General features: G+C 40.6%; 2 protein-coding genes across 18 annotated transcripts in view; one reads left to right on the top strand and one right to left on the bottom strand.

The window, feature by feature from the left end:
• ALG14 (ALG14 UDP-N-acetylglucosaminyltransferase subunit) overlaps positions 1-362 on the bottom strand; it is a 104446-nt gene extending 104084 nt beyond the window's left edge. For 2 of the 8 annotated variants that reach the window (XM_019919318.3, XM_073810683.1), the window contains exon 1: positions 107-349. In XM_019919318.3, the coding sequence (XP_019774877.2) occupies positions 107-242 (136 nt within the window). In that variant the 5' untranslated portion in view covers positions 243-349. Of the gene's footprint in view, positions 1-106 lie in introns of all 8 variants that reach the window. The other 6 variants (XM_073810688.1, XM_073810669.1, XM_073810677.1 and 3 more) reach the window with 6 other exon arrangements.
• A 35-nt stretch (positions 363-397) lies between these two features.
• Positions 398-27571, top strand: part of TLCD4 (TLC domain containing 4) — a 106307-nt gene continuing 79133 nt past the window's right edge. For 3 of the 10 annotated variants that reach the window (XM_019919334.3, XM_073810730.1, XM_073810716.1), the window contains exon 1: positions 409-519. The gene's annotated coding sequence lies outside the window, so the exon portion shown is untranslated. Of the gene's footprint in view, positions 520-2978; positions 3126-27571 lie in introns of those variants that run through there. The other 7 variants (XM_019919340.3, XM_073810721.1, XM_019919336.3 and 4 more) reach the window with 4 other exon arrangements.

Genomic DNA, 27571 nt, shown 5'->3' with positions numbered 1-27571 from the left:
ATGCAACGCTGCACAAAGCGCTAGGGGTCCTGCGAACAGCGCCGCGGTGGACTCTGGGGTTTGTAGTACCCGACCCGAGCCCGCCAGTCGCCGCCCGGATACTCACCGGACCCAGCCACCACCAAGAGGCTGAGAGACCGCCGGGGCACAGCGGCGCGGGGACGCAGCACTACCCATAGCCGCACTGCCAGCAGCACGGCCACGGCTCCTGCCGCCGCCGCGAGGATAAGGGTGCCACCCATTCGAAGACAAGACGCATGCGTGCTATCCCCCGACGCCGGCCGCAGGAGCGGTGAAAGTTCAAAACTACGGGCGCTGCGGAGACCCAAACTCGAAGTGTGAGCCCCTTGGTGGGCGGGGCTTGTTGGCGGTGGGAGGAGTTCAGGGCCAGAGGCGGAAGCCTGGCCTCTGACCACCCCGCTGGGTGCCCCGCGGGAGTCTGCGCACGTACAGCCCATGCGTAAACTGAAATTCGCGGATTAAAGCGGTGGAGGAGTTTTGGTTTCGATTCGTGAGGAGGTGAGGCCAGCTGGGCGCCCTAAAAAGGACCTACCAAGTTAGCAGGTGTTCCAAATTAACCAACTTTGTGAATTCCACCTGAGGCCAGTGGCATACGTCGCCTTTTTTTTTTTTTTGGTGCCAAGGGAAATGTTTCTGTTGCACAGCTACTGAAAGTGCTTGCCAGTGAAAGGTACCTTAGTACAAAAAATTGAATTTCGGGTTCTCATCCAATTCTCCTCTTTCCCAGGCACTCATATTTTTAATTTTTCTAGTCTTTTTCACAGATCTCAGTGTGACCAGAGTAGCCAGCTGAGGGTGATCACCTCTAGTTACACCATGTTCCTGAGAGCAGTGGAAGTTCAGTGGCTCAAGGTAGTGAGATAGAGAATCGTCCTATTCAGTTAATTTTACCGCAAAGGCAACACCTCCCCCAATCCCAATTTTGCTTATTTTTATGTTTACTTAATCCACATTGTAGCAATATAAAAAGGCTGAGATTAGAGAAGCCCCTTCACCCCAAGTGTAATTTGCCTTCAGTCCCCAGTGGACCTGTAGGTTAGATAGGACAAGTATACAGATGAGTAAACAAGTCCAGAAAGGTGAAACAGCTTGCTCAAGTGAAATAGTGGCAGATGTAGATTTAGAAACTGGAAACCCTAACTGCTGCTGCATAGCAATTTACGCCATGTATTCCTTTGCCAAATTCAAACTTCCTTGATTTTCAAATTTGCTTAGATCCTAGAATGTGCTTTTAAAAATGCAGCCTTGGGCTTCCCTGGTGGTGCAGTTGTTAAGAAGCCACCTGCCCATGCAGGGGACATGGGTTTGAGCCCTGGTTCGGGAAAATCCCGCATGCCGCGGAGCAGCTAAGCCTGCGAGCCACAACTACTGAAGCCCGGGCGCCTAGAGCCCGTGCTCCGCAACAAGAGAAGCCACCCCAATGAGAAGCCCGCGCACTGCAATGAAGAGTAGCCCCTGCTAGCCACAACTAAAGGAAGCCCGCACGCAGCAACGAAGACCCAACACAGCCAAAAATAAAATAACTAAATTTATATATAAAAAAAGAATGCAGCCTCTCAGGGTACAATAGGGAGCTCCTGAATCAGAATCTCCAGGGGAGAGGGCTGAGATCAGCTCCTCTATCCAATGTGTCTATTTCTATTAGCAGGCAAGTTTGGGAGACATTTAGGTACTTTGTAGCATCATTTTCTGGCTAATGGACTTCACATACTTCCTGTATTCTATTAAATCCTCTTAACCCTATATCCTCACAATAACGTTATAAGGTGAATATTATTCCCCTCTTTACAGGTAAAGAAAAGGATTCTATAAAAGTTAAATGATTTGCCTAAGGTTAGCTAGTGGGGAATTCCCTGGCAGTCTAATGGTTAGGACTCGGCGCTTCCACTGCAGGGGGCACAGGTTCCATCCCTGGTCAGGGAACTAAGATCCTGCATGGTGTTAGTAAGTGGTGGAGAAATTTTATAATTGTGGGCTTAGAAGTCAATGCTTCTCAAATTTTGATGGAATCAGAATCCCCTGAGCTTACAAATACGTAGTTGCAAGTCCAGAGGTAGGGCCTCTGGCGCGGTATGAAAAACAGTTTAAGAATATTACAAAAGATGTAGTTTTATTTCATCTGCCCACTCTGCCATTCCCAGCAATGGCTTCAGCCTAAGACTCTCTCCCATCATACTTTTAGAAGAAGACATTAGTTGTCTCAGAAATTTACATCCAGGCAGGGCAGTCTCCAGATTTCAAGAGGTTATCTTGTCCTTGGATCTTTTTTTTAAGAGTGAGGAAACCTTTTCCAGAACCTCCCACAGCAGACTTTCACTCCTTTTGGCCAAATTTTATCACTTGCCCCTTCATAAAAGGAATGAGACCACAAATCTGGCTGAGGTAGGGTGGAGGATGACATACAACTCACCTGTGGTACCTGGCTGTTTGGTGGAGGGTGGGTACTGAACAAAACAGGCATTCTCCTGGAGAGGAGGATGTTGGGGGAGGGTGAAGGAAAGATCATTGCTGGGTAGGCAAATAATAGTGTTTGGATTGCTGCAAAGGTAATGCATCTGAGCTGGTGTTGTAAACTGACACAGGCAATACAGATGTTTGGCATATTAATAATGTTAGTCTCTAGGCCCCAAAAGATACCCCTGCATTCCCTAGTACCCATCCCCTCACTACTGTCATTACCTGCGTCTGTACGAAATAGCAGTTTGACCACACTTCGTTGTAGATGGAATGAATGGGGAGTGATCAAGCATTTTAGTGGCTGCCAGTAAATGCAGAGAGTCAAAGAGGGTGGAATAGCAGACATCGTTCGGAGTTATTGGTTGAGTTATTTTGAATTAAGTCTAGGATCAAACTGTTCAGTGTTCCTGACAAGGAAGTTGAGGACTGCAGGGAGGAGCTGGGTGGCAGGTGGAGACAGGAACACAGTTGGGAACTCCTGAACACAATAAATCAGGAGTGTTTTATTCACCCACAAATTGCTGGGTGAGCTGAGTCCTGGGCTGTGACAGGCACGGAATATAATTAAGAGGTGAATAATATGTACTGGATTAATCAGAAAAGGCAGGACTGAACAGGACGAAGCAACTAAAATTTCTCTTGGGGAGGTAAGTTGCACAGACAGTGCAGCTAACAAATGTACAGAGTTAAATTATACTGTGTGAAAAGCATGAAAATGTATTAATAATGGATAGACTGAATAATAGTATTGAGCCATACCAATCGTAAGTAAAGTCTGCCTGAGAAGTGATTTTTATTATCTTCTTAAATCAATTTTCTGAAGTTTCTGTGACAAGTATTATTCATGAATATTTTTAAAATTAAGATTATTTTGCACTATTGAATGGAGTTGTACTTGTTAATTTAGTCAGCATATTTAATGAGCACCTGCTATGTGCTAGATTTAGGTGCAGGGGATCTTGTATGACAGTAGTAGTCCAGACTAAAACCTTAGACGAGGAAGATGACAGTGGAAGGTAGAAGAGGGTAGATTTGAGATATATTTTATGGATAGAGTCAGTAAGACTCGTTGACGGATTAGATATTGGGAATCAAAGTGGCTCTTAGATTTTTGGCTTCAAAACTGGCTGGATGGTGTCATTTGCTCAGACTAGACAGACAGGAAGAGAAACAAGGTTTTGTGAGCAGAGAAAGGGGAGGAGATGATGAAAGTGAAGTGTTCTGTTTTGGATATTAGTTTGAATAACCTGTTAAACATCCAAGTAGTTGTGTCAAATAGGCAGTTTATGTATAAATCTGAAGTGTGGGTTAGAGCTAGAGGTATAAATTTAGAATTCAGCATATAGATGGTATTTAAAGCCATGGGACTGGGTGAGATCACCTGGGGAGGGAATTTAGGTCAGTCCTGTCCAACAGAAGTTTCTGCAATGATGGAAATGTTTTGTGTCCATGTTGTCCACTAGACACATGGCCTGCTGAGCACTTGAAATGTGGCTAGTGCTATGGAGGAACTGAATTTTAATTTTATTTCATTTACATTATTTTAAATTTAAATACACTGGCATTAGCCAATGGCTAATGTATTGGATAGCTTAGGATAGAGAAGAGTCTGGGGTCATTAATATTTAGAGGTCTAGTCAAGAAGACTGGGCCAGCGAAGAAGATGGAGAAGAAAAAGCCAGGAAGATAGGAGGAGAATCAGGAGATAATGGTGTCCACAAAAACCACAGGAGGAAAATGATTCAAGAATGGGAGTGCAGTTAGCTATGTCATATGCTGCTGATACGTGGCATTAGGTGACTTGGGAACAAATTAGTCACTGGGGAACTAAACAGGAGCAGCATTACCATGGAAGGGTGGTTGTGGAAGGCAGATAGAAATGGGCAGAGGAGAGAATGGGAGATGAAGAGAAGCAGTGTCTGTAGACAGTCATTTCAAGTTTTTCTTTGGAGGGGAATGGAAAAATTGGATGGAAAATATGGGAGAATTTGTAATCAAGGAAACATTTTTTTTTAAGATAGGAGTTAACTGACATATTTATTTGATGTTAAAAATGATCCAATAAAGGGAAATTGATTTAGGTGAGAAAAAAACATTTATCTTAAACATGAAAAGAGTTGGAATCTTGAGCACAAGGGGAGCAGTTGGGCTTTGATAGGAGGGACCCTTATTCCACGGTAACAGAATGGAGGGCAGGGTTATGGATGCAGGTCCTGGGAGGTTTGTAGAATTGGCAGTGAATAGATAAGGGTGTGGAGACTGGGGGTACAGAAGAGTATGAGACGCTCAAGAAGAAAGAAGGTATGAAGTAATCACCTTGAAGAGTAATTGGCATACTCACCAGGATCAGCCTAGGATTTCGGGGCAGATTGGTATGCCCATTTGTAGCTTGTGATAACAAATATAGAGAGAAACCAGTCGGCGTGATTTTATGTCTTTTCCCCCCACTGGAAAAGGCAGACAGTTGGCTTTAACCACAGTTAGATTTTTGACAGCTGACTACATAAGAGAGAAGGTTCTTTTCAAGGGAGTGAGGTCCATGGAATTTCCTCTTGACATAGTGGAAAGTGAAGACAGGGGAGTGGAGGTGGGACAGTGGTTGAATCGTGGAAGAGTATAAGGCCAGTGGACTGGAGGCCTAAAGAAAGTTGAAAACTTGCAATGAAAAACTAGAGTCAGTGAACTATAGATATAAGAGGTGGTGATCAGAGAGTGGGATGCTTGAAGTAAATATTGTGTTATTGCTGGTGGTAGTATTTAGGGTATGACAATAGGAATGGATGAAAAAGATCATTAGGGGTCACTAAGGGGTAGAGAGGAAGAAAATGAGCTAGGAACTCAAGTCTTCAAAGAGAGGTTGAAAGATGACAGCAACCAAAAAGAGCATTGATTATAAGCTAGATAGGTTCCATTTGTCCTTCCAGATCCATGTTTCTCCACCCCACTCAGTGCCATGGGAGCCCAAACCTGGATTAAATCAACGGGTTTCCTTGCTCTCTGGTTCTGGTTGGGTTTGGCCAAGGGGGATCCTCAGCAAATTGGATGGAGAGAGGCTGTGCCCCTGAACCGAAGATTTCTGCTCTTCAGTGTGGCCTTCTCTACACATCTCTCTCCTTCTGGGTCCCAGAGCTCCCTTTCCTTGTTCCCTCAGGCTAGGGGTGGTAACAGTTCCGTTGTTACTAACCCTGAGTCACTGTATGATCCCTTGTGCCTTCCCTACCTCATTCACACCTTTGTAAATACAGTTGACCCTTGAATCGCACGAGGTTGAACTCTGGGCATCCACTTATACATGAAGTTTTTTCGATAGTAAATACTTCAGGACTACATGATCTGTGGTTGGTTGAATTTGTGGATGCAGGAACCGTGGATGGAACCACAGATACGGAGGAACCATGGATATGGAGGGCCGACTATAAATGATGCTAGGATTCTCCACTGCACAGAAGGTTGGCACCTCCAACCCCTGAGTTGTTCAAGGGTCAGCTGCAGTCCCTTTAGTAAATCATCCTCAAATTAACCTAATGCACGTGTGCCATCTGTATCCCGTTAGGGATGCTGATACAGGGTGGTACAACTGCATGACCAGAACTTCAAAGGAGCTGGGGTTTTGGAAAGAAGAAGGAGAAAGCTACAAGTGGTTTGGAAGCAGTGATAGGGGTCAAGAGAGGTACTTTCCCCGCCTCCCATGGGGGTGTGAGAATCAAATGGCCACTATTTGAGAAACATATTGAGGAAATGTGGGAGAGCAAGGGTTCAGCTTATGCAGCAAAGTGGAGAAGACATTCAGAAAGAAGTTGAAGATATAGAGGAAGTTTGCAGATACAGATCAGGAGGTCCAGAGGTGCAGTGAAAGTGTTTGGAAAGGTGGTGAGGAATGCGAGTTGGGGCAGATTGGGGCATTTACAAGTAACTACAGAGATAAGAATCAGGATGATACTGGCTCATCTGGGAGCCTTCTGGGGATTGAAGTAAACAGGGGTGAGGGCAGGCTCTCAGTTCAGTTCCATTAGTACCTGTTATGTGCTGCACCCAGGGTCGGGGCAGGGACAGTGGTAAGGCAGTTGACAGTTAACACCCAAGCAGTGATTTAACAGTGATCCTGGCTATATGAACTGTGTACCTCTTACCAGAGCCTCCTAAAGCAAAGTCACCTTCTCACGCTCTCATGGGCTGCCTGGGAGGGTGGGCTGCTAGGAAGCCTGGCAGCTAGGCTGTTCCCACCAGAGTTCAACAATCTTCAGTCCTAAGGAGCGTGGTAAAGAAAAGTGAAGCTTTTCTGCAAGAGCCAGGGAGACCCACTTTGATCAGCATCATGTTTGCCCATGATAAGGTAGGATAAAGTTGGAAGGGAGTTCTTCGTCTGGGCCAGAGACAGAGCTGTGGCCACCAGGACTGATGGTTGTATGCTTTAACATTAAAGATCTTCTGGAAGGTTGGGTAGGATGGGTGACAGAAATTGTGCCAGTAGAACCCAAATATCTGAATTATAGCCAAGACTTTTTTTTCCTTGTCAAGTATACTTTATATATATTTAAGTCAAGACCTTTTCCTGGTTGAAGCCACTTCCTAGGACTCCTTGAATACTAACCCTTGAAGGCCATTATATAATCCTTAACCGGCATTTTACTGTGTGCTTACTATATGCTAAGCGCTGAGAACATGATTTAACTTATCTAATGCTCACAACACCCCCATGTGGTAGACATTATGATGATCCCCATTTTGCCAATAACAGAGAGATCCCATCATTTGCTCCGAGTCACAAAGCTAGGACTCGGTAGTCAGGATTCAGAAAAGCTCCCTACAGTATCATTAAATGTATTTATTGTATATTTACACCAGCTTTTGTGCTATATATTAAAGAAAGAAAGATAGAAATATAGTATCATTTACTATGCCCAACTTTTCATTTATAAAATTAGAACTAAATAGGAGGGAGAGGATTTTGAAAAGTGGCTCTTTCACAAGCCAGTCAAGAATTGCTCTTCTGTTTTCTAGCTTTTTCTCCAAGTACATTAAAAAAGGATACTAGATTAGACAGATAGATAGATAGATAGACATATGTATGCCTCTCTCTCTCTCCCTCCATATAGTTTATATAAATATATACATATACATATAAATATATATATATCTTGATTCAAGCCTTGTTTAAGATGAATTTACAGTGAAATTACTAGACATGCTAATTTTGTTCTTTCACTTTATGTCCATTTATCTCAGATAAACCTTTCCAGATATGTTTATAAATCCCTTGCCCTAGCCTTGTGCACCCAAAATGCCTCATCAGTTCCAAATTTAACAAGACATTAAAATCTTATTTAAATCTACATTCCCAAACTATCACAGTAAGTGTCATACCAACTTATACCATTTACTAATGACAAACAGAATAAAAGTAGCTTCTTTAATTTTCAAAGTTACCATATTTTCAGTTTTAGACTTATAAAGAAACAATTCTATTTCTGCACGTAACACCGCTTGTCTTTGAAATCTGTTGAATTAATGTTCTGCTCATCCCAACCCTCTCTCCCCACCAAAGCCGCTGCCCAACACCTCCATCAAGTCCATCTTTTCTTCTTCATTGTACATCTGCCCTTTTTTCTGTTTTTCTCAAGTTCTTTTCTGCTTCCGTAGAGCTTTTTGTCCTTGATAGAAACACACAAATTATGTCTTCACTCTTGTCTGACTATACATTATTCCTTAACTGTATATGAAAAAAAATAAATTTATATACACAATCAAACATGCAGTCTACCGTTTAGTAGGCATTTATGTAGTTTCTCAACTACCTCTCAGAACCGTCCTATGAACTTAAGTACTATTATTATCCCCATTTTGTAGGTGAGGAAATTAAGGCCTTAACCATGCTAAGTCTACACTGCTGGTGCTCTGATTTGACTTCCTATGGATGTACTGTGGCCAGCTAGTGGCTTCAGGGAATATAGTGATGTTACTTAGGGAAGGTAATTAATGCAGAAAATATGTTACGTTAAGAAGAAGGGGATAAGAAGAATGAAATTTACAGATGTGCCACCTAAAGCTTAGTGTTATTTTCTCTTGGAAATTTTGTAAAAATATTATATGAATATACTTTACAACAGCAGATATGTAGCTCTTGCTGTGCTCTTTAACCTGGTTTCTTCTCTGCGTCTCCATGATTTATTTAATATACTGTTCATCTTTCTTTTTTTTTTTTTTTAATAAATTTATTTATTTATTTTTGGCTGTGTTGGGTCTTCGTTTCTGTGCGAGGGCTTTCTCTAGTTGTGGCAAGAAGGGGCTGCTCTTCATCGCGGTGCGCGGGCCTCTCACTGTCGCGGCCTCTCTTGCTGCGGAGCACAGGCTCCAGACGCGCAGGCTCAGTAGTTGTGGCTCACGGGCCCAGTTGCTCCGCGGCATGTGGGATCTTCCGGGACCAGGGCTCGAACCCATGTCCCCTGCATTGGCAGGCAGACTCTCAACCACTGCGCCACCAGGGAAGCCCTGTTCATCTTTCATCTATATTAGGTGCCCTATTCATTGTGAATTCCTTCTGAATTTGTTACAAACAGGCTTGACAATTTACTGAAAAACCTTTTTTGGATAGAAATTTCAAATTACTTAGCTATTTCCCAAACTTAAGATTCCCTTCTCCACACCAGTGCTCCAGTGGGGTCTTTGCTGGTTATATTTGTTTTGGAATAAGTTAAAAGATAACTTAAATGAACCTGAGAAAGTCTTAACACTTTGTAATACTTTATTAATGTTTACCTAGGGAACTGTGGAATAACTGTGTCTTAACTTAGAAATTTAAAAGAATCTCTAAATTTCCCTTTCTGAAAAGATGCTATGAACTAAACAAAAACTTTATGGTCAGTTTCCTCCATCAATAATGCCTTCTCTCCTGAATCTTTAACTATCGACTCTCATTGTATCTTTGCCCTTAGCCTATAAAGTTCAAGTCTCTCCCATTAAAAAATAAAAGCACAATCAATAAAACCCTCCCTCAGTCAGCCTGGCTCAGCATAACTCCTTTAAACTACCAGTCAGACACAGCCCAACCACATTAAAATGGCACTCCAGCCTTTAACCACACCATTTATCCCTTTGCCAGAGTGTTTTTCCACTCCCAGTCTATTTTTAAGCAACTGGGCTATTTCGTGGAACTGAAGCCTTCTGGTGTGCACAGAGCAAAGTTATTTTTCTGATGTTGAGGGGCAGTCATCCTGAACATGTAGCCAGGCAGCCTGTTTTTGGTGAACTCCAAGCATATGTAGGCTCCTCTCAGCATATGGAAGAAGCATGGCCCTCCCAGCGCTCCAGAAGTCAGGTATGGATTGACACAGGCCTTGCCCTAGAATAACACTGTCCTATGCATACTGGTTACCTCTATAATATACTTGACCCAAAGAGTTTCTGAGTGTCTGAGAGCTTGGTTGAATTAGTACTTGTTCACGATGCACGTTAGGTATATGCTGGGCAGCTAGAACTGTGGACCACCCTAGTCCCTAGGACCCAATGCCCCAACTCTGCTCCCGGAGGCTGGTTCTCATCCTAGTCCACGTGCCAGTGGAACTAGTTATACCTAGTTGCCATCTTATCGCTTCTTTCCTAAAAAGTCAGTGTCCTTAAAGACTAGTCCATGCTTGCTGTCATGTTTTGCTTTGTCCATTTTCACTCCTTAATTCACTGAAATTTAGCTTCTGCCATAATTATTCACCAGTAACTGCTAGATTTTCAAATCCAAAGAACATTTCCTTTTCTAGTTTTTCCTTGTCTTCTCTCAGGCAATTGAAATTTTTCTCCTGTTGACTTTCATTACTCCATTTTCTTCCTATTCTCCTCATATCACTATTATTCTACCTTCATATTCTTCCGGGGTCCCTTTTTCTCTGTCTAATTCCCTTAAAATAAATTTTAAAAACCTTTTTATTTAAAAAACATATTCAGAAAAGAACTGGAAATAATAAAATGGAAACTTGGGTACCCACCAACTAGATTTTGCCTTCCTTCCTTCCTTCCTTCCTTCCTTCCTTCCTTCCTTCCTTCCTTTCCTTCCTTCCTTTTTCAGACTATCATTTTCTTTCTAAGAAACAAAATGCTTATTTATCCACTGCCCCTCCCCCCCACTTTGGCTTTATATTTCTGAGGTTTCTTAACCTTGGCTATCTTTTCTCCCAGGTCAATCGTTGTCATAATAAAATCCATTCTCTTCTTTCTGGTCACATGTTCACTCAACTGGAGATTACATTTCTTATCCTCTTTTGCAGCTAGGTATGATTTTGTGGTTAGGTTCTTGCCAGTGGAATATAACTAGAAGTGATGGGTGCAACTTTTGCCTTACCCTTTTAAAAGAAGATGGCTTGTCTTGGACTGCTTTCTGTCTCCTCCATAGACATGTCTGTGACCAGCTGCAGCCATGAAGATGAGGAATACATGGTAGGAGAGGATGTAATAACAGATAGAAGGAATCTGGGTCCTGAATGACCTCATAGAACAGAGTGCCCTGTCAGTCTAGGCCCAACTATGATATGCGCAGGAAAGAAACTTCCATTTTCTTTATGTCACTGATTTCTGGGGTCTCTTTATTACAGCAATATAGCATTTACTCTAATACAAAAATTAATACCTGGAAATAGGGAACTTCTAATAGAATCTTAAAACATATAGCATTACCTTAACAGTCAGACAATTGGCAGTGAGGAAACAGATCTTACAGGCTGGAAAACTGATGATCCTTGTAATACCATTGCAAAACATTGTAGAAATTTCTCCTACTCAACTTGGAAGCCTGACCATGTTCCGTCTATGGCTGAATTTTAGGGGAAGCATTTGGGGAGAACCAGAATATAAAAGTGTGATGGTTGCTCCTCGCTGAATTTAGCAAGATTTTTTGAGAAAGAAATGAGCTCACATAAGAAATGAGGGGTTTGCAAGCAGAAATGGAAGGAAATAAAGGGTATAGAAAATTGGGGCCTCACAGGGTTGGAAAATCCAACTATTTCTGTAGCCCAAACAGGAGGTAAAAGACTGTTTTTCAGAGACTTTCTTAAAGCCCTTCCATTAAGATTCCTCAGACAAAGAAAGGAATATAGCCTTCCAGCAAAGATCAGATTAAGGATGTTACCCTCACTTATTTTGTAAGATTACGTCAAATTAGGCACCATTAAAACAATGAAAAGAGGAATGGGTAGAGCATAGAAACTACAGAATAAGCTAGTTTAAGAGCCAGATCCAGAAAAGAACTTTGGTACCATTTCTGGCACATAGACTAGAGATGAATAGTACAAAAGCCTGTTAAGTTTTTGAGGAAATTGCATTACTAAAGAAACCATAAATCTGACCTGCAAAAGCCATTCATTGTTTGTGTCCTCAGGCAGTCTCCACGAGAGCATAGTCTCCAACATCCTCTTCAATCTTGAACCTGGTGAATGATGGACAAGGTTCACCAGAGAGTGAACCCAGGGGTCTTCAGACATAACAAAAGGCATCCAGAAGGGTTCCTCAGGGAACTTCTTCCATGTCAGGGCAAAAATTTCTGTCTGGAAAGAAAACTATTAAGGATTACTCCTTGCTATATGTTTCCCATTCTTTCGTTTTTCAAATGGAAGTTTTTATTCTATTCCTGATCCACCATTGCATATTGGGTTGAAAGTGGGGATCAAGTAACTATTTTTTGGTTTATATGTCATTGGACTATATGTTGCCACATCTGGACAAGACAGAGAAGGCTGTACTTTCCCCAGAGATGGTAGACCTTGAGCTGGCTATGGAAATGAATAGGCCCACAGATGGTCTCTGTTAGAGAGGGAGGTTGAGACGTATGGGAAGAAGAGTGCACTTAGATATCTGGGTGGTCTGAGGGATTGACTGAATCTCTTTGTTTACCTTTACGTGAACTAATGCAGTCTTCCTGGGTGTTGTGATTTGTTTACTCAGAAACCTATCACCTGCATAATGACAACTTTCAAATTTGTAATGTCCCACCAGGATTCTCTTTTATATTCTAGACCTATATTATCCAAATACTGAACACCTCTGCATAGATTTATCACAGGAGAAACCTTAATCACCACATGTCCAAGACTGAAATGATTTCATATCTCCTTAAACATGTACCTCCTCTGTGATAGATTGCAATAAATGGTCACAACCTCATCCCATCCCTCTACACACGCTCCTTTGCATTGTGACTTTTTGTTCTTCTCATCAAGAAGTGGACTCTAGGTCTCCACTTCCTTGTGTCTGGGCTTGCCTTGTGACTTGCTTTGATCAATAAAATATAGCAGAAGTAATGACGTGGGAATTATGAGCCTAGACCTCAAGAGGCCTTGCAGGCTTTGCTCTCACTCTCTTGGAAAGCTTCTGTCATTATGTGAAGAAACCTGGGCTAGTCTCTTTGGGGATGAGAAGCTACGTGGAGAAAGGTGCCCAGCTGACATCCAGCACCAACCACTAACATGACTGGCAACATAATGTGCAAGGCCCAGTAGGGCCCCTTGTTTCATAATTATTAAGAATTTTTAGACAGCAATAGCAGAACAGTGAACCAAGCACAAGTTGTATGCCCGTGAAGCTGGCCTTGACCGCTAGAGAAACAATTGTGGAGCATCAAGCCCTTGTCAAGCTGCCACAGCTGACTGTCACCACGTGAGTGAGCCCAGGCAAAACCAGCAGAAGAACTTCTCAACCAAGTTCATCCCAAATTGTCGACCCATGTAACTGTCAGCTAATAAACAATTGTCGTTTTAAGCCATGAACTTTGATGATAGTTTGTTTGGGCAGCAATAAATAATTAAGTCATCCTTATAATGTCTTATCCTGGATAATTACAGCCTGAATCAATTAAACTCGCCAACACTTTCAACCTCATCCTATGAGGCTTGAAGAGTTCTTTATGTTATCTGCTTCCCTATGTGTTCTCTATTACCCAGAAGTAAGTGTTGTGGAGTCAGACTACTGTGGTTTAAATTCTAAGTCCTCCCATTCTAATTGTGTGCCCTTGGACACATTATTTTACCATTTTTTGCCTCTATTTCCTTATCTGCAAAACAGAGCTAACCTTGTGTTTTTTAATGAGGGTCTTTGAAAGTTGGATGAGTAACATGAACAGCACTTAACACAGTGACTGTGCTCAATAAATGTTAGTTATTACGATCACCTTGGATTTAACACACTAGCCGTGAGATTCAGGATGAAACTTGCAGGAGGACTGCAGAAGACTTCTGGGGTTGTACAGGAATTCAGAGAGGTAAAAAGAACAACAACAACAAGAAATAACAGACATGGTCTGAGAGAAACTATAGAGTAGTATGAGGTTAGAAATGTGATTTCTGGCGTCAGACTTTCTTCCCTCACATCTCAGCTCTGTCATTTGTTCTGTTTCTTTGGCAAGTTACTTAACCTCTTTAAGTCTTAATTTCATCAACTATAAAGTGGGACCAAGGAAAGGAAATCTCTTATAACATTATTGTGAGGCTTGAGTAAGGACTAAATGATTACATCCTATAGGCCTGGCTTATAGAAGTTCTGTGAGCTTGGCATATAGAATACGCCCACCACATGATATTTGAAATGTGAGTGTTGGTCAGAAAGGCAAGCCAAGATCACCTTGAGAGGAGAATTACCAAATATAAAGTGACACTGGGGTTTCCCTGGTGGCGCAGTGGTTGAGAGTCTGCCTGCCAATGCAGGGGACACGGGTTCGAGCCCTGGTCTGGGAAGATCCCACATACCGCGGAGCAACTGGGCCCGTGAGCCACAATTACTGAGCCTGCGCGTCTGGAGCCTGTGCTCCACAACAAGAGAGGCCGCGATAGTGAGAGGCCCGCGCACCACGATGAAGAGTGGCCCCCGCTTGCCACAACTAGAGAAAGCCCTCACACAGAAACGAAGACCCAACACAGCCATAAATAAATTAATTAATTAAAAAAAAAAAGTGACACTGTATACAAGACTGTAAGCAGGATATGAGGTAAGAGATTAGGAGCCAAAGAGAGGGTGAACAGATTAAGTTTGGAGATCAAGACAGAAGTGAAACCATTCAAGACTTTGGTTGCCACATCAGAAAGTCTGGAAGACATATTGCATGTTTCCTAAACCTTTCTGCAAACTATAATGGCAAAGCAGAAAATGCTCTAGGAGCAGATTTTGGATTAGAGGAAACAGTTCAAACAAATCTTAGCTTATTCTCCACCAATTAGCCTTTGAAGGTTCTCTCCATTTTTAGGTTGGTTCTTGTCTTTTCCTTCCTCAACAGTCAAGAACCCATTTATTCAGCAATTATTTATAGAGTACCTTGGAATACAGTGGATGAGTGGCAGACCAATTTCCTGTCCTCACAGAGCCTTGGACTAACAGGAGATTCAGACAATTAAACTAGTAATCTCAGCACTGTGTGAGAATTTAATGTGAAACTTGAAAAACAGATAAGTAGACATCAACTAACCTGGTGAGTGTGGGAGACATGGTGAGTGTGGCTGCAGGGAGAGAAGAATATTCCAAGTAAAAGAACAGCATATGCAAATTTGTGGAAGGAAGAGAACCAGGAATTTGGGGGGAATTCAAAGTAGTTCAATTGTGCTGAAAAATTGAGTTAGGAGCTAGAAATTGCTGGAGAGGAAGCTCTTCTAAGGAATCTGGACTAAGGGCAATGGGAAGCCATTCAAGTGTTTAAGCAGAGGAGTGATATTTAGAAAGAATACCCTGATTATAATATGGAAAACAGAAGGAGCAGGACAGAAAGCCTGCTACCTGAGCTTGTAAAAACGTTTTATTGGAACACAGCCATATCCATTCATTTACATATTGTCTACTGCTGCTTCCAGGCCTTAAGTGCAGAGCTGAGTAACTGACCATCTGGCCCAGAAAGCCTGAAATATTTATGATTTGGTTCTTTAAGAAAATGTTTGCTAATCCCAGGGAGACTACTGTAGTAACCTGGGTAAAACAACATTGCTGTCTTCCCAGCTTTGGGGAAGACTGGAATCCTAGAAAGGCAGTCATTGTCAATAACTGAAGAAATCATAACCTAGATATCAGTTGTGATAATCTGTTGTTTTTCAACTAAATAAGTGTTCTTCCTATGTTTTCTTCTAAGAGTTTTAGAGTAGCCAGTCTTACATTTAGGTCTTTAATCCATTTTGAGTTTATTTTTGTGTATGGTGTTAGAGAATGTTCTGATTTCATTCTTTTACATGTAGTTGTCTGGTTTTCCCAGCACCACTTATTAAAAAGACTGTCTTTTCTCCGTTGTATATTCTCTCCTCCTTTGTCATAGGTTAATTGATCATAGGTGCATGGGTTTATTTCTGGGCTTTCTATCCTGTTCCATTGATCTATATTTCTCTTTTTGTGCCAATACCATACTGTTTTGATTACTGTTGCTTTGAAGTATAGTCTGAAATCAGGGAGCCTGATTCTTCCAGCTCCATTTCAGGATTGCTTTGGCTATTTGGGGTCTTTTGTGTTTCCATACAAATTTTAAATTTTTTTGTTCTAGTTCTATGAAAAATGCCATTCATAATTTGACAAGGATTGCACTGAATCTGTAGATTGCCTTGGGTAGTATACTCATTTTGACAATATTCATTCTTCCAATCCAAGAACATGGTATATCTTTCCATCTGTTTGTGTCATCTTTGATTTCTCTCACCAGCATTTTATAGTTTTCAGAGCACAGGTCTTTTGTCTCCTCAGGTAGGTTTTTTCCTAGGTATTTTATTCTTTTGCTGCAGTGATAAATGAGATTGTTTCCTTAATTTCTCTTTCAGATCTTTCGCTGTGAGTGTATAGAAATGCAAGAGATTTCTGTGTATTAATTTTGTATCCTGTACTTTACCAAATTCATTGATTAGCTCTAGTAGTTTTCTATGTTTTTAAAATTTTCTTTAGAATGCTGATTGTCATCTTTTTTCCCCCAACATCTTAATTTTTAATTTTGGTATTTTATTTATTTTTTTATACAGCATGTTCTTATTAGTCATCTATTTTATACACATAAGTATATGCATGTCAATCCCAATCTCCCAATTCATCACACCACCACCACCACCCCAGGCCACTTTCCCACCTTGGTGTCCATATGCTTGTTCTCTACGTCTGTGTCTCAACTTCTGCCCTGCAATCTGGTTCATCTGTACCATTTTTCTAGGCTCCACATATATGCCTTAATATACGATATTTATTTTCCACTTTCTGACTTACTTCACTCTGTATGACAGTCTCTAGATCCAGCCACGTCTCAACAAATGACCCAATTTTGTCCCTTTTTATGGCTGAGTAATAGTCTGTTGTACATATGTACCACAACTTCTTTATCCATTTGTCTGTCGATGGGCATTTAGGTTGCTTCCATGACCTGGCTATTGTAAATAGTGCTGCAATGAACATTGCGGTGCATGTGTCTTTTTGAATTATGGTTTTCTCTGGGTATATGCCCAGTAGTGGGGTTGCTGGGTCATATGGTAATTCTATTTTTAGCTTTTTAAGGAACCTCCATACCATTCTCCATAGTGGCTGTATCAACTTACATTCCCACCAACAGTGCAAGAGGGTTCCCTTTTCTCCACAGCCTCTCCAGCATTTGTTGTTTGTAGATTTTCCGATAAGGCCCATTCTAACTGGTGTGAGGTGATACCTCATAATAGTTTTAGTTTGCACTTCTCTAATAATTAGTGATGTTGAGCAACTTTTCATGTGCCTCTTGGCCTTCTGTATGTCTTCTCTGGAGAAATATCTATTTAGGTCTTCTGCCCATTTTTGGATTGGGTTGTTTGTTTTTTTCATATTGAGCTGCATGAGCTGTTTATATATTTTGGAGATTAATCCTTTTCCTGTTGATTCGTTTGCAAATATTTTCTCCCATTGTGAGGGCTGTCTTTTTGTCTTGTTTATGGTTTCCTTTGCTGTGCAAAAGCTTTGAAGTTTCATATGGTCCCATTTATTTTTGTTTTTATTTCTATTACTCTAGGAGGTGGATCAAAAAAGATCTTGCTGTGATTTATGTCAAAGAGTGTTCTTCCTATATTTTTCTCTAAGAGTTTTATTGTGTCTGGTCTTACATTTAGGTCTCTAATCCATTTTGAGTTTATTTTTGTGTAAGGTGTTAGGGAGTGTTCTAATTTCATTCTTTTACATGGAGCTGTCCAGTTTTCCAAGCACCACTTATTGAAGAGACTGTATATTCTCAATTGTATATCCTTGCCTCCATTGTCATAGATTAGTTGACCGTAGGTGCGTGGGCTTATCTCTGGGCTTTCTATCTTGTTCTATTGATCTATGTTTCTGTTTTTGTGCCAGTACCATATTGTCTTGATTCCTGTAGCTTTGTAGTATAGTCTGAAGTCAAGGCGTCTGATTCCTCCAGCTCTGTTTTTTCCCATAAGACTGCTTTGGATATTTGGAGGCTTTTGCATCGCCACACAAATTGTAAGATTTTTTGTTCTAGCTCCGTAAAAAATGCCATTGGTAATTTGATAGGGATTGCATTGAATCTGTAGATTGCTTTGGGTAGTAGAGTCATTTTCACAATATTGATTCTTCCAATCCAAGAACATGGTATATCTCTCCATATGTTGGTATCATCTTTAATTTCTTTCATCAGTGTCTTGTAGTTTTCTGCATACAGGTCTTTCATCTCCCTAGGTAGGTTTATTCCTAGGTATTTTATTCTTTTTGTTGCAGTGGTAAATGGGAGTGTTTCCTTAATTTCTCTTTCAGATTTTTCATCATTAGTGTATAGGAATGCAAGAGATTTCTGTGCATTAATTTTGTATCCTGCAACTTTACTAAATTCATTGATCCACTCTAGTAGTTTTCTGGTGGCATTTTAAGATTCTCTATGTATAGTATCATGTCATCTGTAAACAGTGACAGTTTTACTTCTTCATTTCCAATTTGGATTCCTTTTATTTCTTTTTCTTCTCTGATTGCCATGGCTAGGACTTCCAAAACCATGTTGAATAACAGTGGTGAGAGTGGACATCCTTGTCTTTTTCCTGATCTTAGAGGAAATGCTTTCAGTTTTTCACCATTGAGAATGATGTTTGCTGTGGGTTTGTTGTATATGGCCTTCATTATGTTGAGGTAGGTTCCCTCTATGCCCACTTTGTGGAGAGGTTTTATCATAAATGGGTGTTGAATTTTGTCAAAAGCTTTTTCTGCATCTATTGAGATAACCATACGGCTTTTCTTCCTCAACTTCTTAATATGGTGTATCACATCGACTGATTTGTGTGTATTGAAGAATCCTTGCATCCCAGGGGTAAATCCCACTTGATCATGGTGTATGATCCTTTTAATGTCTTGTTGGATTCTGTTTGCTAGTATTTTGTTGAGGATTTTTGCATCTATATTCGTCAGTGATATTGATCTGTAATTTTCTTTTTTTTGTAGTATCTTTGTCTGGTTTTGGTATCAGGGTGATTGTGGCCTCATAGAATGAGTTTGGGAGTGTTCCTTCCTCTGCAATTTTTTGGAAGAGTTTGAGAAGGATGGGTGTTAGCTCTTCTCTAAATGTTTGATAGAATTCACCTGTGAAGCCATCTGGTCCTGGACTTTTGTTTGTTGGAAGACTTTTAATCACAGTTTCAATTTCATTACTTGTGATTGGTCTGTTCATATTTTTTATTTCTTCCTGGTTCATTCTTGCAAGGTGATACCTTTCTAAGAATGTGTCCATTTCTTCCAGGTTGTCCATTTTATTGGCATAGAGTTGCTTGTAGTAATCTCTTAGGATGCTTTGTATTTCTGCGGTGTCTGTTGTAACTTCTCCTTTTTCATTTCTAATTTTATTGATTTGAGTCCTCGCCTGCTTTTTCTTGATGAGTCTGGCTAATGGTTTATCAATTTTGTTTATCTTCTCAAAGAACCAGATTTTAGTGTTATCGATCTTTGCTATTGTTTTCTTTGTTTCTGTTTTATTTATTTCTGCTCTGATCGTTATGATTTCTTTCCTTCTACTAACTTTGGGTTTTGTTTGTTCTTCTTTCTCTAGTTCCTTTAGGTGTAAGGTGAGATTGTTTATTTGAGATTTTTCTTGTTTCTTGATGTAGGCTTGTATAGCTATAAACTTCCCTCTTAGAACTGCTTTTGCTGCATCCCATAGGTTTTGGACTGTCGTGTTTTCATTGTCATTTGTGTCTGGGTATGTTTTGCTTTCCTCTTTGACTTCCTCAGTGATCTCTTGGTTATTTAGTAACGTATTGTTTAGCCTCCATGTGTTTGTGTTTTTTTCCCTGCAATTCATTTCCAATCTCATAGCCTTGTGGTCAGAAAAGATGCTTGATACGATTTTAATTTTCTTAAATTTACTGAGGCTTGATTTGTGACCCAAGATGTGATCTATCCTGGAGAATGTTTTGTGTGCACTTGAGAAGAAAGTGTAATCTGCTGTTTTGGGGTAAAATGTCCTATAAATATCAATTAAAACTATCCGGTCTATTGTGTTATTTAAAGCTTCTGTTTCCTTATTTATTTTCATTTTGTATTATCTGTCCATTGCTATAAGTGAGGGGTAAAAGTCCCCCACTATTATTGTGTTACTGTCGATTTCCTCTTTTAGAGCTGTTAGCAGTTGCCTTATGTATTGAGGTGCTGCTATGTTGGGTGCATATACATATATATAATTGTTATATCTTCTTCTTAAATTGATCCCTTGATCATTATGTAGTATCCTTCCTTTTCTCTTGTAACATTCTTTATTTTAAAGTCTATTTTATCTGATATGAATATTGCTACTCCAGCTTTCTTTTGATTTCCATTTGCATGGAATATCTTTTTCCATCCCCTCACTTTCAGTCTGTATGTGTCCCTAGGTCTGAAGTGGGTCTCTTGTAGATAGCATATATATGGGTGTTGTTTTTGTATCCATTCAGCAAGCCTGTGTCTTTTGGTTGGAGCAATTAATCCGTTCATGTTTAAGGTAATTATTGATATGTATGTTCCTATGACCATTTTCTTAAGTGTTTTGGGTTTGTTTTGTAGGTCCTTCTCTTGTGTTTCCCACTTAGAGAAGTTCCTTTAGTATTTGTTGTAGAGTTGGTTTGGTGGTGCTGAAATCTCTTAGCTTTTGCTTGTCTGTAAAGCTTTTGATTTCTCCATCATATCTGAGTGAGATCCTTGCTGGGTAGAGTAATCTTGGTTGTAGGTTCTTCCCTTTCATCACTTTAAGTATATCATGCCATACCCTTCTGGCTTGTAGAGTTTCTGCTGAGAAATCAGCTGTTAACCTTATGGGAGTTCCCTTGTATGTTATTTGTCATTTTTCCCTTGCTGCTTTCAATAATCTTTCTTTGTTTTTAATTTTTGCCAGTTTGATTACTATGTGTCTTGGCGTGTTTCTCCTTGGGTTTATCCTGTATGGGACTCTCTTCGCTTCCTGGACTTGGGTGGCTATTTCCTTTCTCATGTTAGGGAAGTTTTCGACTATAATCTCTTCAAATATTTTCTCGGGTCCTTTCTCTCTCTCTTCTCCTTCTGGGACCTGTATAATTTTGTTACGATTAATTTTGTCCCAGAGGTCTCTTAGGCTGTCTTCATTTCTTTTCATTCTTTTTTCTTTATTCTGTTCTGCAGCAGTGAATTCCACCATTCTGTCTTCCAGGTCACTTATCCGTTCTTCTGCCTCAGTTATTCTGCTATTGGTTCTTTCTAGTGTAGTTTTCATTTCAGTTATTGTATTGTTCATCTCTGTTTGTTTGTTCTTTAATTCTTCAAGATCTTTCTTAAATATTTCTTGCATCTTCTTGATCTTTGCCTCCATTCTTTTTCTGAGGTCCTGGATCCTCTTCACTATCATTATTCTGAATTCTTTTTCTGGAATGTTGCCTATCTCCACTTCATTTAGTTGTTTTTCTGGGGTTTTATCTTGGTCCTTCACCTGGTACATTAGCTCTAGTAGTTTTCTGGTAGCATCTTTAGGATTTTCTATGTATAGTATCATGTTAAGATCGGTTCAAGCCCCTATTACACAACTCTTAAACAAAGTACAGTATCTCCTGAAGTGTTCTGCCAATTTTCTAGACATATACAGTTTTAGCATTATCTTGGGCCCTGCTTCTACTGATGGGTTCATTTTGTGTACTGTATCATTTTTCTAGGTGTGCTGTCTCCATTCTTTTCCTTTTTCATCAAGCAGTGGAACTTGGCCCCATGATTTCTTTACTTACCCCACCAACATCTCCACTCACAATGTGTGTACTGTGGGGAGGTGTGATTGTGTAGGGGTAATGGAAGACTAACTGGAGATTTGGAAGACATGAGAGGAGTTGAAGGAATGCAAATAACTTAGAATACTGCACATGAAGAAAAAACATTTTAGGCATATTATGGAGTTACTCTGCCTTCTGTCTCTTTTCTTTCTCTTCTGTCTTCTCTTTTCTCCCCAACTTTTTCCATCCCCCCAAGTGAATTTCTAATGTAGAACAGTCTTTGATTATCCTCTCTCTTGCTGACCCAAGTTCTCAAGCACTCCGTGTCTACTCATAGCAACTCATCAAAGTATTTCCCTCTGAGAAGAATTCTGGTGCCAGCTGTTGAGAGAATTGGTTTAACTTCACTACAGTAGCAAGGTTCCTTGGAACCAGGGTAGGGTTCTGAGGATAGGTTTCGATCAGATGAAGTGTAATCTTACTCATCCAGGAAAGGAAGGAGTACAAATTTGGGGGAGGAGAGTAATGAAGTAGGGAAACCAAGATCACTTCCAAAGAGTAGTGTAAATATCAGACCCAAGGGACGAGTGAGAGGTTGTAAGTAAAAGAGGAGGCCAGGAATCTAGAATAAAGGAAATCAGCCCAAAGAACTGTATTGTAGATACAGACTGTACAGCTTGACTCCTTGTGAAGGGAGACTGTGTTTTAACTATTTTTATGTATGCAACACTTAATATAGTGTTGGACACAAGAAATGTTTGATAAACTGAACCCTCAACCTCATGCCATTCCTGAAATCTGGTTCTCTTTGTGCTCCTGGGACTTTGCTGTTCTTATACAGGTCAATTTACTATGTCTGAAAAAATCAAGCAGTATTGATTTTATTTCTAAACGACCCAGATAAAAGCACACCACTAAGTGTATTTAACATGTTCTTCCTTCAAAAATACCTAAACTAGGTCTCAAGATATCTGTCTCACAACAAAAATGGCAATAAACAACTGTTAATACAAGCACCATCATTTATTGAATGCCTACTAGATCTAAAGTACAGTCAGGTGTTTACCTATGTTCTTTCATTTACACCTCATAATGACTGTATTATATTCATTTTACAGATGAGGAGACTCTGGCTCAAAGAGGTTCTCTTTCCTTAGGTCGTGATAAGTGGCATGGTGACTGGCTTCAAAACTCTTGATCTCAATAATACTAGCCTTTGCTGCTTCATAACTCGTTGCCCTGCCTCCAATCTAAACCTTTGTTTGCTTTATTCCCTTGCTTAAAGTCATCCATTGTTTCCTCATTTGCTCCTGAGCAGAGTCTGCAATATTTAGTGTGAGATAATTTATTTTTCACAATCCCTGAAGTGATCTTTAGGGGCTTCATCTCCTATTGCTGTTTCTATATATGCATATTGAGTTTCAAACATTTTGGTTCCTGGGGACATGCCACGCTCCTCATGCCTCCAAGGTTTTGCTCTTTCTCCTTCTTTCTGGAGTGCTCTTCCTCCCCAACTTGCCTGGGCTTTAAAACCAGGAACCCAGGGGACTTACCTGGTGGTGCAGTGGTTAAGAATCCGCCTGCCAGTGCAGGGGACACAGGTTCGATCCCTGGTCCGGGAAGATCCCACATGCCGCGGAGCAACTAAGCCCGTGCGCCACAACTACTGAGCCTGCTCTCTAGAGCCCACGAGCCACAACTACTGAAGCTCGCATGCCACAACTACTGAAGCCCATGAGCCTAGAGCCCATGCTCCAAAACAAGAGAAGCCACCACAATGAGAAGCCCTCACAATGCAACAAAGACCCAACACAGCCAAAACTAAATTTAAAAAAATAAAATAAATTTATTTTTAAAAAAAGAATGTGAATTGTAAAAATATATATATTAAAACAAACAAACAAACAAAAAATACCCAGGAGCCCAGTTGCCAATCAGTTTTTCCTGGAAGTTCTCATAGTCTCTCTGGGTTTTGATTCTCTTATTAGTAAATGGAGATGATATTTCCTACATTTTGGAAATAGGTTATCTGGGATGAATTGTGGCTTTGCCACTCACCGGCTGCATCATCTTGGGAAAGTTGCTTGATTTCTCTAAGCCTCGGGCTTTTTCTTCATAAAATAGGATAATGAAGGTTATTTTAAAAAGGGCCTGACACAAAGTAAGTACTCAATTTGTGTGCGCTCTTATTATACGGCTCTTGTGTGAATTAAATAAGATTAACGTACATAATGATCTAGCACAATAATTGTTAGCACACTGTGCTTCCTTAGTGACTTCCTGGTCACCCTTCAAAATTCAGCTCAAATTCACCTCTATAATGCTTTTCTGGAAGCATTCTGTACATTCCACACACGGTTAGCCATTTTGTTAATTGTACTCACATACCTCTATTTTTACTTTTTGTATCCTGTGTAACTATTTGTTTAACTTCTCATCTCCTCTGCTGGCCTGGACTCCTTGCGGGCGGAGACCATTTTATAATCCACCCAAACGTAGCATAAATAGGTATTTTATACACATTGGTTGATTGATTGAATGACTACATTCACTAATAAACAAAAATGAGTCTCAAGGAACTTCTAGTTGGTAGTAATAGTACCAGTAGCACTACTACCGCTGTGTGATGTTTATCGAGTATCACGTGCGCATCAGTGTCCTAAGATCTTGGAACTCATTAGCTCATTTAATTTTCACAATAGCTCTGTCAGGTAATTATTGTCCCCATTTAAACTTTTCAAAAACTATGAAATCTTATTACCATTTTACAGATAAAGTAACTGAGGATCAGAGAAGTTAACATACTCAAAATTGTACAGCCAGTAAGAGGCATAGAAAACATGTCATGTTTTAGTAGAAAACTTGGCATTGCCTACAAGATACCTTCCAGGTCATCTCACTCTTGCCTTTCATTGTCTTTGAACTACTGCACATCCTTCTGGATTATCTGATCATAGCCGTTTATCATCTTTGCATCATTTTACAACTCTGTATAAATGTCTTTTCTCAGATTCTCTTTCGAACAGGTTATAACATCTCCCTGTTTCCCTCACTGAACGAGTTAAATAACATCTTTAACTTTTTTTTCTTTTCTATCTGTATCAGAGTCATGATTTTTGCTTTCTCTGAAAATTATCTTTTAACAGAGATACAACTGGAATGCAACTCAGTTGGACTGACTTCAAGGCCCGTTTCTGTACCTCACAGGCCTCCAACTTCTCTGTGCCCTTTACTGGGGAGCCTGTTTTCAAACTGCAGAGTTCTGAGTTCTACCTCAAAAGAGTCCGATTCAGTAGCGTTTTTGTTTTGTTTTTGTTTTGCTGTACGCGGGCCTCTCACTGTTGTGGCCTCTCCCGTTGGGGAGCACAGGCTCCGGACACGCAGGCTCAGCGGCCATGGCTCACGGGCCCAGCCGCTCCGCGGCATGTGGGATCTTCCCGGACTGGGGCACGAACCCACGTCCCCTGCATCGGCAGGCGGACTCTCAACCACTGCGCCACCAGGGAAGCCCTTGTTTTTGTTTTTAACAAGACTCCTGTTATTCTGCTGCTGGTGGTCTGAAAAGCACTGCTTTGAAAAACTGTATGATACTGCTTCTTTAGTAGGAGAAATAAAATACTTGTACAAAGCAAGTAGCAAACTAGTTTCAAAGAAGGAGAGAAGAGGAAGAGAGAAATTTTGTCTGGAAGAAACAGTAAGTTTTATGAAGAAAGTGGCATTTGATCTGGGCCTTAAAACTAGGAAAGCTTTTGACAGAAAGATATGAAGGCAAGACATCCTGCGTTTTGGAAGCAGCATGAGCAAAGGCAAGGAGGCAGGAAAATGCACAGCATTTTGGGGGAGAATGACTAGTGGTTGAATTTGGCTAAATTGAGTAAAGAATATGAGAGGGAGGGTATGAACAATAAGACTGGAAAGGTAGGTCTGAGCTAGAATGGAGGATCTTGGTGCCATGCATTTACTTGATAGGCAATAAAGAGTAATAGAAAGCTTTGATTGGAGGTAAAAGGGTAAGAAGAAAATCAACAGCAAGTTAGAAGAATCCTGAAGAAGCATGAGGTTGGATGTAGAGACAGAGGCAATCAATGAATGGCGAGGAAAGGAAAGATGTGAGATCACGAGGATTTGAAGTCTCTTCTGTAATTAATGAATGCTTATTGATGGTCTGTCATGTGTGAAACCTGTGGTGCTAGGCACTGGGAAGGAAATTATCATCCTGGAACTTTCTGTGTAAAGGCTCAAAGAGGGAAGACACCAGAGAGACATCAGAGGTTAAAGAAGGCACGTGGGTCTAAACTGGGTGAGTGAAAGAGGAAGGGTAGAGGACATAAATATATGAAAGATCTTTAGGGAGTAGAATTGACAGAATTTGGTGTCTACTTGGATACAGAGAGCCAAGTAAGAGGGAGGAGTCTAGGAAAATTGAGGTTTCTGGGTTGGGTGATTAGGTGCACAATGACTCCTTAAACTGAGAAAAGTGAGAAAGAAGAGTATGGGGAGGAGTGGGGGAATAATGAGTTACATTTTATTGCATTTGAAGAACCTGAGAACACGTAGTAGGATATTGGGAATGTCGGTCTGGAGCTCAAGAAAGAGAGCTTTAGATAGCTATTGTGTAAGTGGAGTTGATATCAGATGTACCTTGGTGGATTGTGGAAATAGGAAGAACAGAGTGGAGACAAAGCTGAAACAGGTCCAAAATTGGATGAGGCTGTTACCTGGAGTGGGTGGAAGTGAACTGAGTAAAGGTTAGTTGCAAAAGTTAGAGCTCAGAATTAAAGCAGAAAAGCCCATATGTTATCAGGTTACTCAAGAAGTTGTCAAAACTTGGAGATGAAAATGTCAAGGGGCTAGGAGAGTGTAAGAGTGTACTGAGAAATGAAAGCGAGGGAGGTGAATCAAGTTGAAGGAAGTTTTTCACAGGACTTATTTTAGGATTCGTGCTGTATTTGTTTGGAAGAACTACTTTAGGTAAGCAGTGAAACTCCAAGGAGTTTGAGAGACAGAAGATGCCCATTCAATTGTCATGTAGGGAAAAAGAGAGGAACAGAGTTGATGGCAGACCATTCAACTTCTCAGGAATCTCCTTAATCATCTGTAAAGTTGGGGTAAATCTTGAAATTCTTGGAGATAATTTTCTATGAAAACTAGAGAGAGGGCTGAACTCTGGGTCCAGGGTGATGAAGCACAGCAGGGGTGTCAGTGAGTTGACTCTTTGTATTTTTATGTTGATTTCCAATTTCAAAGAATGATTGGTTTTTACTGTTGTAATGGTCGTTACAAACCAAAGAAGGGCAGATCTACCAAAAAACACATCTAAATATTGAGACACATGGTTTTGAACTTTAGCTCTATTTGTTTGTTTGTCCCCTCTTCCTTCCAAATCAGTATAATAAATGCTGAATCTAGACAGTTGGTGTTTTTAGCTGTTAGTGATAGTTACTTTTTTCTAAGAATTTCTTGTCTGGCTTGCAATCAAAATTTATGCAATTTTAGGGCTTCCCTGGTGGCGCAGTGGTTGAGAGTCCGCCTGCCGATGCAGGGGACACGGGTTCGGGCCCCGGTCCAGGAAGATCCCACATGCCGCGGAGCGGCTGTGCCCGTGAGCCATGGCCGCTGAGCCTGCACGTCCGGAGCCTGTTGCTCCGCAACGGGAGAGGCCACAACAGTGAGAGGCCCGCGTACCGCAAAAACAACAACAACAACAACAACAAAATTATGCAATTTTAAAACTTTCCCGTGATGCCCTTACAATGTGCATTCTTTGTTGAAAGATTTAATAATTTGGATTAAGACAAAGTGAATTGAAATTGAGTTCCTTTCACTTGTGATATATTAGAGGGCCTACTTTCCCTTTCTGTACTAGTAGAATATTGTGTGCATAAAATTGTGTTAAAAGCCAAATCCTGATAGTTTGTAAAATGTCATCTGGTACAGCGCTTCCTGTACAAACCAAA

The sequence above is a fragment of the Tursiops truncatus genome, chromosome 1 (genome assembly GCF_011762595.2).
Source record: "Tursiops truncatus isolate mTurTru1 chromosome 1, mTurTru1.mat.Y, whole genome shotgun sequence".
Lineage (NCBI taxonomy): Eukaryota > Metazoa > Chordata > Mammalia > Artiodactyla > Delphinidae > Tursiops > Tursiops truncatus.
Note: the sequence above shows the minus strand (reverse complement) of the source record. Positions and strands in the feature narration are given on the sequence as shown.